At 33.3% G+C, this 12339-nt stretch overlaps 1 protein-coding gene across 3 annotated transcripts; it reads right to left on the reverse strand.

The window, feature by feature from the left end:
• Positions 1–1090: 1090 nt before the first annotated feature.
• On the reverse strand, positions 1091–11308 carry LOC142641189 (SKP1-like protein 21). Of its 3 annotated transcripts, none has more exons than XM_075815592.1 (10): positions 11112–11308; positions 9372–9419; positions 7670–7894; positions 7185–7376; positions 6991–7101; positions 6721–6799; positions 4620–4720; positions 4322–4500; positions 1815–1930; positions 1091–1414 (listed from the first exon to the last, which is right to left on the reverse strand). In XM_075815592.1, the coding sequence occupies exons 2-10, from the start codon at positions 9405–9407 to the stop codon at positions 1392–1394; spliced, it is 1062 nt and encodes a 353-aa protein (XP_075671707.1). In that variant the 5' UTR covers positions 9408–9419; positions 11112–11308; the 3' UTR covers positions 1091–1391. The 3 variants fall into 3 exon arrangements, with proteins under 3 accessions (XP_075671707.1, XP_075671706.1, XP_075671709.1); XM_075815591.1 differs by having other exon boundaries at positions 9372–9742; positions 11112–11269; XM_075815594.1 differs by lacking the exon at positions 11112–11308 and having other exon boundaries at positions 1091–1408; positions 9372–9744.
• Between the last annotated feature and the right edge of the window lie 1031 nt (positions 11309–12339).

The following is a 12339-nucleotide window of genomic DNA, read 5'->3' on the forward strand; positions in this document are numbered from 1 at the left end:
GACCCATATATTACCAACAAAAATAGAGGACAAGACCAATAGGAAAACAAAATCAATTACCAAAATGAAAATGAAAATGAAAAATTTGAAATATAGTAAAATAATAATAAAATAAAGTTTATTTTCATAAATTCCTTTATATATATATATATATATATATATATATATATATATATATATATATATGATGTGAAATTCCGTGTCTATATTGTCATTGTCGGTTGTCCAAAAAAGTTGGCTCGGGGTTTTGTTTACCAAATCAAAATCCAACTGAAATAATCCTTGAAAAAAAATACTAATCAAAACTCCTTTGAAAAAAATAAATAAAAATAATCAAACCAAACTTAATTGATTGAAACCCAAAATGTCAAACCAAACCGAAAGTTTGATTGGTTGAACGACTAGACCTGGTTTCTCACGCAGTCCTGCTTACGTTGTGCACAAATTGAACAAAAATAATACTAATAATTTATTTAGTAATCATATACAAGATCAGAAATAATAAATTTCTTATGAAAGGACACAAATATAACGATAAGGAACATGGTTGTCAAAATCACGATCTGCATCCTACAATTCTATGATTTTACGATCCCACCTGCCCAAAACAATCTGAATCCGAATCTTTCAAGGATCTTTTGATTGTTCAAGATCGGTAGGATCGTACGATTCTAACGATCCCAAACGACCTTGATTTCTTGTCATCTTCTTTAACTTGATAGAAGACTCATTTGGACATAAATAAAAAATAAAATCCTAATAAACCAAAATTTTCCACTCTAATGTAAAGATGTGTCAATTGGACCCAAATAAAAAAATATCTCCATAGTGTCACATTTGAAGATTTTTTGTCTCTTTAAATAATGCTTACAAATAGATGTAGTGATATATGGTAATTATATCAATAAATGTATAATTTATGTGATTATTTAACATACTAATGTGTATTTTTTGTTTTTTTCTCAAATAATATAGGATCTTATGATCCACGATCTGATCCTACGATCTACGATTGCACCTACCTCTCACGATCCTACGTAGAATCCCGATTTTGACAACTTTGATAAGGAACTCCCACTAAATGCAAAATTGCAACTCATTACAGACTTATGATTGAGCAGAATTAGCTCAGAAATAACACTTTTTTTCTTTTATTTCTTCCCTCAGAATACAGGTTGCACCCAGAATCAAAATTGCATCCTGGCTATAAGCACAACGAACCAAAGGAAAAAAACAAAATAAAAAATAAAAAATAAAGAAAGCTCAAATGTCAATCCCCATTAGTGACAATAATGTCAATGACAACTCCTGTAAGTGCCGGTAAGAATCTGGTCAAAATTGTTCAAAGCCATGGGCCAATCTCGGAGCGCAACCATATTTTATTTTACGGATCATTTCCTCTCTGGATCTGGTCCTATCAATGCAAACAAATTATTCCGTGAGTATGATAGAATATAATGGTGATATTTGAAAAGATTAGCCTTGCTTTATACTCAATCAAGAACCTAAAAACAGTTACCATATCATTAGAGATAATGCACCCACACAGAACACCGGGACTTGCAGACAATTCAAAATTTTATATAAAAAATCAGGGTTAATATTCTGAAGAGGAAAAATAGATACAGTACATGAAATGGGAGCCAAAAAAAAAATCACTTATTCTGCAACTTCTGTACACTACCAAAAGAGAAGCTGGCAACTATTTTGGCACAAAGGACTAGAACTAGAATGGATCATGATCATGTAAAGAGCATATCTTAAGTGAACACTGCATGGAGAAACTATAAAAAGTGTATGAAAAGTAATCGTACTAGAGTATCTCTTTATGGAACCATTTCCATTGATGGATAAATGTACTGGCCTAAGAATCTCCTGCATCCTTTTAGGCCAATCTGAATTCAATCTCCGCGCAAAATCTTCCACCTCCCTGAGTCAAAAGAAATTATGTAAGATAATAGAAACAAGTAATTAAAAGGTAGAATACAAAAATACAAAGAAAGATGCAATTCTTTTTCCATCTAACTAATAATTATTTGAACTTGTCTCCACAAACTGAATTGAAAACAACTACAATGGGACTGGAAGGATAAAAAAGTAGAAAGGGAAAGGGATCAGGGTGAAGGCTCCTGTGCAGGGGTAAGGGTCCTAAATCATTGTGCCCATTCCACGAAAATGGGTATGATGATAACTAAAATGAGATTGTCTTAGTATCAACTCCTCGCCTCAAAAAAAAAAAAAGAGCACGTCAAATTCATCCTTTCCTGTCTGGCAAATTTCAGATGGAAGTGGTAAAAGAACCCTATTTCAAATTATTCTTCTTTTTCTTTTTTGGATGAGTAAAACCTATTTCAAATTCTATACGTATCATATAAATTCCCACTCAGCATAACAGAATAATTGTAAAAGGCCAAACCATAGTCATCCTTGGCAAATTCACAATCCAAGTCTTAAATACAGCATCTTCCTAGAACATCATCAACATAGTGAGATAAAAACAATGGAAATGCAGTCAGCTTAATAATCCATCTCCGTGCCATCCCCAAGGATATTGGTGTGTAATAGATCAACCAGAGATTAGACAGATGGGGGAAATCATATTAACTTCAACAGATAAAAAAAAAAATTGAGGTCATAAAACATCTACTTGTGCTTGTCTGTTAATCCACAATTTACTGAGTCCCTTACGCATCAAGAGTTCTACCAGTATCATGTAAAAACCACCCCCCCCCCCCCCCCACCTTTGTACAAACCAAGACCAGTTTCAATAGTCCAACCTCTTTAAGGCAGCAATAATTGCAACCCTTGTTAAAAATACACAGTATCATAAGTTTGAGGCCTATCAAACATCATTTCTCATTCCATCTCGCTCTCACATACAGAAACCTATTTGGACAAACCCTTCATCCATAGAGCATCAGCATATTTTGTTAAAAACTAAAGTAACCACCTAGGAAGCATGGATACTTCATTTGGGGTGTCGTAGTCGTGTCGAACCCGTGTCAGACACAAAACACATCTGGGACACTTCTGCATGTGTGTCCTAGTCACTTCCACTAGTGTGTCACAGCTGATTTCTTTTCTTTTCTTTTCTTTTTTTGAAAAATCGCTGGACTCGAGAGGGATGCTTAGGTTATGTTTGGTAACATAGGTTATTTTTTGTAACAGTTTTTGTTTTCTATTTTCAAAAACTTGTTTTTGAGAATATAAAGGAAAAAACAATTTCTTGTATTTCTGAAATCAAAAACATGTTTGATTAGTTGAAATTTTTAAAAAAAGTTTTTTAAAGAAAAAATAGAAAATACTAAAAATATGTTGTTCCTAGGATCGGAACTCTAATGGTAATTCATTAAATGAGACAGATTCATTAAATCAAATGCATATTTTCATTGACTTTTGAAAACTAGAAACTAAAAATAGCTTTTTGCATGTTTTCAGTTTCCTTTACAAATTGAGTTTTGAAAACAATTTTTGTTTTCTATCCATTTTGGGTTGCCAAATAAGTTTTTTAGTCTAAAAAATAAAAAATTGTTTTTGGAAACATAAAATAAGGGGAAAAAACACTTACCAAACGTACCCTTAGCCTTTATTTCTTTTAAGTTAAAAACTTGAACACTTATCTAGTTATCTTTTATTTCTTCTTTTGGATCTTATTCTTGGTTTGTATTCTAATTTCTGGAAAATTATTGAATATTTCGGGAGTACTATAAATGCATGAGAGGAAACTCACGTGAATTGTGGGTCCTACCATAAATTTAATTAGTGGGACCTACAGTTATGTGAAAGGGGAGAGTACGCATTTATGGTAATCTGGGAGTACTCAATAATTACCCCTAATTTCTAAACATAATTTATTAGCCATGAATTCACTTTATTACCCATTATTACTCTTAATTGATATATGTTCAACATTATATGCAAAAATAAATGCTTAACAATATTTAAAAATATAATTAGAAATATATTTAATAATTAATTAATATGCGCATCCCTGTTGTGTTGTGTCCTAATTTTTAAAAGGTGTTGTTATGTTGTACTCAAATCCACACCCGTGTCCGTGATTCTTGGGTAAAAACTCATCAAAGAAAAATTATAGTTTCCTAAACTTTGCTCAAAGTAATATTTCTATTTAATACGAACAAATTTAAGATGAGGAATAAGAATATACATGTTAGCCCTAAACTGCATGTACTCTATGCATGCATAAATTTTTGGGCACTCACAATGAGGAACACCAGAAACTAAAAAAGGAATCCTAATATATCTTCCCTGTACAAAAGTAGCAAGTGTATTCAATAATTATAAAATTTTTCTGACTGACCTATCAATTATTTCCTTTAGTGCAGGGTCAATTTCATCATCAATATCACCATCATCGAACTCAACCTTATTTGCGAAAGCATCATCTTCCACATCAAGTAATTTTGATGTCTCACCAGGATGGGGCCGCAATTTATCAACTTCAGCACTATGGCATGCAAAATTAAGACCATTTGAATCCTATAACATGGAAAAAGAAAAAAAAAAAATCAGTTACTCGACAGCTTTGACAAATGTGTTTCGAGTTTCAATGATCATCCAGGGGGAAAAAGAAGATACAGTGACATGATGGCTCAGACCTTACGGCTTTGTATGGATTCGTCTATAGAAACACTTTTCTGCTGATCTTTTCTTCTCCGGTTCTTCTTTTTATTCTTTGAAGCTTTAACCCCCTTAGAATCTGTGAAACAGAGTTTCCTTACCTCTAATGAGGCCTTCAAAAGGAAATAAAATGGGAAAAGAAAAGGACTAAGAAGCTACACTTCACAGCCCTTTTTTTTTTTCTGAAAGAATCTCTAATGATCAAACATACAGTAAAAGGTGGAAGCATGGAACCCAGGAAAACACACTAGCAATAGTTAAGACATGTATATAGAGGTATTTATAATTTGAGTAAAATTTACTGACTGTATCTTAAGTTTTCTATTTGATTTCAACCATGTGGGATGTGGCCTTGGAAATTGTAACTATAAGCTGCAGTGGCCAATAACCCACATGTTTGAATTTAGTTGGAGAACTTAGGATACAACACCTAAGGAATTGTACCTAAGTTTTTCCCTATGCTTTTATGTTGTATAGGAAATGTTTCTTTCTTGTACATCATAATCTCAGAAAAAAAAAAAGGGATAAATGATACAATCATATAAGTAAGAATCATTAATGTTGTATTACTAAAAATTAACAAGCCCACGTGATTAATTAAATTTAGCTACATCAAAAATATCATTTACAAAGAAAAAATACAAACAGATATAGTAATCAAACATTGATATGAGGAATTAATAGTGGCACACGTCAGCACCACAATAGATCCCACCAAAAGCTCAACTCTCTATATACTTTGATGTGGATCCACAATTAGATGTTGGGGCATCTAAGCATTTCTAGGTAACTCCACTGGATTGCTTATATCAGCTTGTCTAAATTAGGACTTATAATCATACATTGTTACCAACCCCCCCTTCCCCCTTTTCTCCCCTTTGGATTGCCAATATCAATTTTTGTCTTACTCTCACTTTTAAGCCAAACATGGTTATCTCCTAGGATGCACGGACATGGGTACAGGTATGGGTACGATATGGCGACATGAGAAATTTTTGAAAAATTATAACATGATACAGGAGACAAGAAACTGTTATGACACAAGTACGGCACCCCAAATAAAGTGTCCATGCATCCTAGGTTATCTCTCTCTCTCTCTCTCTCAAGCTTTTCTTACTTCAGTTCAAAAACTTAAAAACATTCCCAAAAATAAGTCCCTGGAAAATGACAAGAAGTTCAACAACTGGAAACCATGCCCAAAACTGTGACTCTAGAAGAAGACAAGAATCATAGAAAGCAAGTTATTTTTGTTCATTTTGTATTTTCCTAAAATAAATAAATAAATAACCAAACTTGATTCAATGTGATTAGGTTGACTTCAGTAAGATAACGACCTGGAAGGGCCTACCTGATATGGTACTCAAAATCTGAATCAAGTCAATCTTTGGTTTTTATCTATATGATGAATATTGATGCAATCTTGGAACTTCTCTTTAAATGCTTCGGCTAGGGCATTTGAGCCTTGATATTAAGATCAGAATCAAAAATTATTCTTTTATTGATCATCAGTTTTGTAAAGCCAATGAAAAGGCCTCTTTGTCATGAAATTAAGAAGTCAATGATGAGTCTCATTTTGCCATTCTACCTCAAACCTTTCAAGTTCCTCTTTTGTCTATCTCCAATCTTCTCTATTCTTAGCTCTTCATATTCTAATCCTAATCTCCTGCATTTTCTTATAGATCCTTTCTATTCAGATTAGGATCCAAAAACAAATTTCCAACCCAAGTTTCCCACACCATTTGCTTTTTATTGCAACTTTCAAACCTAAAACCCTTCTCAAATAAGACATCACGAAAATCTTGTCGGAGAATAAAAACTAGCATGTCCCAACACCTTACTTTTTTTCCCATAAGTATATTCTTATTTTTCTCTTATTCCAAAGGACTAACATTACAGTATGAGGAGGTTGTGTTAATAGTAATATTAACCTTCAAAATTGGATGGTCAACAGTGTTTATATACAGGCTCAAAAATTCCAGTTTAGGCCAGTCTATATAATTCCAGATAATCGTGTGGAGGTGGTAAACTAAACTTATGAACTAAGCATACAACATAAAGTAGACAAACTTTCATGTATACCTCCATTTCCTCCATTTATAAATGACAAGAGATCATCAACTGAACGGTCATCCACATGCTCTTCTTCAGCCTCAACATTCTGAAACATATGGCAGGCTCATTTGTCATCAACCTCAGTATACAGTTTTAGGAATTTAATGGCACATGAACACAATTGCTCAATACATTTTAAGTGCAAATGAATGTCAAACCAAAAATTCACAATTAAGGTGTAAAACTGCAGGCTGAAGAATAATATGGAATGGATGCTAGCATGTAATGCACAATCACCTTTAGTTTCTCTCTCTCTTTTAGTTCCTTCCTCTTTCTTGCATACAGTCGATTCAAAAGTCGAATGCGTAGGTCATCCGTTGTGTTTTTTAAAGGTTCCAGTTTCTCTTCCTGAATTAATGGATTAGCATTAGAAACAACAAAGATGATAAAAAGGGCACTAAACATATGCAGTTCTCACAAGCACCAGGCACCTCTGTAAGATCATCAGGCAAATGAAATATCTCACGAATCTCCTCGGGGGTTTTCCCTTCTATTATTCGTGCAAGTGCACGACTAGTAAGATCCACCAAAGGCTTTAACTGGAGGCTGTCAGCAGCAGATGTCAACTCACAGAGCTTCTTTGTGTCCATCCTAATGAACTTTTCATCAAAAGACTTGATTTCCTATGCACAAGAACAGCCTAAAGTCAAACGCCCATTTGCATTCAGAGTTGGCCATTCTTAACCGTGTCGTCTTGAGTATAAAATTAGAAAGCAAGAAGTTAAATAAATTGGTCCAAATATCTCAGATTTTTCTTTCGAACTGGTATATTACATATGTAGTAGGCCTTGAACCCACGATCACATCTCCATCCCATTTGTATGGGAGGAGAAGGTGCAAGTTAGGTATCATTCAAGAGCATGGAAAGAACATAATCCCAATTAAATGGAAAATGAAATTCGGAAACATGTAGAACCTTGGGTGAGTGACCTGTCACTTGATGAAACCTACAGTAATCCAAAATTAAGCTCAACATAACAGGATTAACTTGTTGTGGAAGGGATATTGCATAGTTCTTGGACGATCCCATGCCTTTTTGCATTATTTCTTGACGTATCATAGGAGAAAAGATGGCAACCTTTTGATCCACTTGTTGGATTGAACCATCAGCAGTCTGAAGCCAGATATAGGACTTCATCATCTGAGAATGCAAAGCTTCAGTATCAGTGTTAACACTAAAATACAGAAAAGTTCGTAAAACTGAGGCCACAAAAAGTAAATAGTAACTGCAAGAATTAAAAGCTGCTAGAAAAAGGAGCACAACCTTAAACAGAATTGATATCATTTTGAGTCTGACACATTCTATATTATGCTGTGTCGTGACTTGATTTTATTTAATAAAAAAATGAAGTCACAGAATATCTTTCCTTGTGGTTTGCATCTGTTCAGAAATTGGGTTCACCTACCTTTCTGAAGGAACAACAGGCCATCTTTCCTTATGGTTTGTTATGGTCCTTATGGACATCTTTCCTAGGGAAACAACATGCCATCTCTTCCAAAGGACCATCACTTATATAAAGAAAAGCATCAAAATCTGGTGGGAAACACAGGAGGCAGTTGCACAAAAGGCCTTAATTCAGATCTCCTGCCCATGGGGCTTTGCTAAGGTCTTTAAAAGGTAGCATGGTGTTGGTAAATTTTATGTTCACCAAAAAAAAAAAAAAAAGCATCATCATCCTCATCACACAATAATAGTAACTATATGATATTTCACTTCCCCAAGGAGCTAAAGCCTTAAAATCTGTCTTCACCTCACCCCACCCCCTAACAACAAAGTAGATAATTTCAACTCCCCGCAATACACACATACATGAACTGCAAATTTTCACTCTCACAACCTTCCAACTTTGTACAATTAAGATTAAATTGAACGTTCATTCCCCTGGGTATTAATGATTAAATCAACTTTAAAAGTAATTCCTGGTCTTTTATGGATAGAATTCATTATTGATCATATTAACTATATTGATTGTCTTTATTCTTTCTATTTCAAATCTCAATCCAACTACATAATTGCATGGAATATCCCGTAAACCCCTAAGCCTTAATTTACTTTTCGGAAACTAACCCTCTATAACCTACTAATACCCACAATTCTCAAGGTGCCTACGTAAACTTGGCATGCATTAACACATATTATGTTACGAGGGCATCCATGATTATATATATAGTGTTAAAAAGATCAGAGATCCATATTATATGGTTTGACAATTGAATAGCACACATAAATTTATGTGCAATAATTATGTCACGACCATATAATTTGCCTCATACCAAGGCAAAAAGACACATAACGTTTGTTTGTGAGAGTTAGTGTGTGCACATGCATGTGTGTACGCGTTTTTAAAAAGACCAGAGATCAATATTCTATAGTTTGACAATTGAATTGCACATATAAAATATGCACAATAATTAGAAGAGATCACAACCATACAATTTGCCCGCCAAGGTAAAAAAAAAAAAACAAATAACAGTGAATGGACCACTCAAAAATTAGAAAACACTACCCCTTGATTAACAAGGAGACAAGAAAATAAAAGGCCAAAAGAAAGCAGTAAAATCCCAAGAAAACTCCAGTGACTGAAAAGGAAATGAATGAAACAGAAAAGGCATCATACCTCGGGTTCAATAACTGCCATATCAACTTCTGACATCTCCCAATTATTCTAAAACACAAAGAAACATGAATAAATAAAGCTCGTTTGCAATAGAAGTACAAATCTGTTTCCTAAAACTCAAAAGCTCCAAGAAGACCAAATGACAGCTGTCGTTCCTAAGTAATCAGAGCACAACACAAGCCATAATGGACCAAGCCCATCAATAATATAACCAGCCTCATGTCCCGATGAATATCTTTGGATTCAAAGTTGAACTGGCAAAGCAGGAAAAGTATGCAACCTTGCCAACCACAAAAGGCACAGATGCACGCTTCAAATTTCAACGATAAGTACCCAGACGAACAACAAAGTGTCAATTCATGCCCAGTGTTCTACAAATTTGCAGAAATCAATATTCAAATATTTGCAAGGAAAATAACAATAATGGGGAAAAAATGCAGAATCACATACACAGATTTGTATCCTCATAACCTAAACAAAATGCCAAACACGTGCACACATCTGTGTGTGTGCTGTGTTCATTCACTTCGTCTATACAAAATGAAGCCAATAGCTAAATCTCCTAATTTGAAGATTGAAATAGTACCAATTATCAATTTATGCAATCCAATTCTGCCTACGCAAAGAAATATGAAACAACCAACTTGATAAGTAAATTCTTTTTTTCAAATGTTTACACATCTCCAAAATAGTTGATGATCCATCGCTAAAAGAAGCCAGCATCCTGTATCAATATTCCCCATTCTGACAAAATTATTCATGACAGTTGATATTCACGAGGGAATTTTCACCTACAAGTCCTAGCTGAAGCACCATGACTAAAAACATGGGACATTTAAGTGACAGCAGGATGCGCCACAAATTTGATCAATCAACAGGATATTGTCAATGCAAATCTCCACTGTTTCTGAAGCATCTTACATAAATATATTCACCAGCATATAAGATCATCAACTTTCCGATATAATTATGAAAACTAACATGCAACAAGTGGTAGCTGACTATTTTTCATGTTTACCATATAGAGGTAAAAAAAAAAAAAAAAAAAAAAGAGACCCCTAAAAGGGTATGTAGCTGAACATGGACTCTTTCTAATCTTTCAGCAGGTTAAAATCTTCATTACTTGCCACTCACACGTATCAACAATTGCACTTCAGCCCAGGTCTTTTTCTTAAAGGTCAATTTGATAACTCTCATCAGTATTGGGGGAAAACAAAGTCCATTATAATTAAATTAAGCCACATAGTTGATAGTTGATAGTTGATATTTGCATAATTGCATTAGGCTGATTTTAGTGAAATTTCAGTGTCCCCATTTCTTATTTCTTACATAATTGAACAATCCACATTTCAAGATTTTTAATTTCTTTCTTCTTCTTCTTTTTCCTTATCATTCCCCACACTTTTCTCAGCAGCCAAACATACCTAATCAGGAACCAAACAAAACAAAACGAATACAAAAAAACAGAACAAAAAAAAAAAAAAAAAACCCAAACAACATGGTATCAAGACAATAACCTCAATTAATTACCAGCCCATAAATGAACACTAATGAAAGGCTCACAATATTACTTCTTCTTTTTTAAAACCCCATAATCAATCAATAAAATAAAATACAATACAATAAAACACAATAGAGGCTTATAAATGTCTACACAAACAAAGAGATAGTGTTACACATACATGTATGTATGCATTTATAATTGTATATGCATGTGAAAGCGACATGTATGATATATACCTGTGACTTTTGAGTTGAGGAAGAAGAAGAAGAAGAAGAAGAAGAAGAAGAGGATTGAATGAATTTTCAGAGAGAGAGAGAGAGAGAGAGAGAGAGAGAGAAAGAAAGAACTGAGCTTTGAATTGCTTTCAGGGATTGTGGCGGTTGTACTTGTCGGCGAATCCAAACCAAAGTACCATGAGAGATAGATAGACAGAGAATGTTTTTTTTTTTTTTTGGTTTTTTTAAGAAAGAATTTTTTTTTTTTAAGGAAATGTAAAAATATGTGACTGAAACTAATTTTGATTTTGATTATTATTGTTGTTATTATTTATTGTGTGTGTGTGTGTGTGTGTGTGTGTGTGTGGTGGGCAACTGACAACTGAGGAGGGTGAGTCTTCTCCATTGATATAAAACGTCGCCGCACAGACACACAAATTAGGGTAAAAAAGTTATAGATAAGGACCAGTGTAGTTAAGTTGTTTTAACATATATAGTGAAGGGTTTAACATTTTGTTTTCTTTTTTTGCTATTAAAGAAAAAAATAATAGGTTGTTTTATTTTCGGAGTTTTTTGTTTTTAAAAGAATTTTCAATATATGGGGTCGGTTCTATTATGATCGTTCTTTGTCTTATAATAATTTATGTTTTTAATCTTAAGGTTTCTTGTACTCTTTTTTATAAATTTAAAAAAAAAAAAAACAAACAAAAGAAAAACAATCATTATGTTTCCTAATGAATGGATAATGGTTCAGATCAATCCAGCACATTTAGATTTGCATTTGGTACAGCTCTTCTTTAAAAAAAAATTAAAAATAAAACTCAAATACAGCTACACCCCAATAATCTTTTGCCAAACTCACTCAAGTCTTGGTTTGGCTCAATTTTTTTTTAATATTTTTAAAAACATATATGTGTGTGTTGGGTGGCGCCATTTTTTTTTTCTGCTTTAATCTAAACCTTTCAAATGAGGTCTTTTATATATATATATATATATTATATATATATATATATATATATATATAATTCATTTCTTGTTCTTTAATATATATAAGGAAGTGGTATCTTTGCCCAAATTATTCCACTTGTTAAAGACACTGTGAAAATCCTATAAAAGGATAATGCGGTGAATGGAATCTGGAAGTCTTAGGTTTACAACACATTCTTCAAGACACCTTTATTCGGCAAAGAAAAATATTATGTCCATAATATTTTTACATCATTTTCACAACAAATTATAGGTGGTTAGT

This window comes from Castanea sativa, chromosome 6, assembly GCF_040712315.1.
Source record: "Castanea sativa cultivar Marrone di Chiusa Pesio chromosome 6, ASM4071231v1".
NCBI lineage: Eukaryota > Viridiplantae > Streptophyta > Magnoliopsida > Fagales > Fagaceae > Castanea > Castanea sativa.

What these genes read in the sequence shown, in the direction of transcription:
- LOC142641189 (XM_075815592.1), bottom strand. Translation starts at nt 9,407, where the DNA reads ATGTCAGAAGTTGATATGGCAGTTATTGAACCCGAG. An exon ending in TGACAGGTCACTCACCCAAG is followed by an intron (nt 7,377 to 7,669) that starts GTTCTACATGTT and finishes TCTTGTGCATAG; the next exon opens with GAAATCAAGTCTTTTGATGA. An exon ending in AAGAGAGAGAGAAACTAAAG is followed by an intron (nt 6,800 to 6,990) that starts GTGATTGTGCAT and finishes CATATGTTTCAG; the next exon opens with AATGTTGAGGCTGAAGAAGA.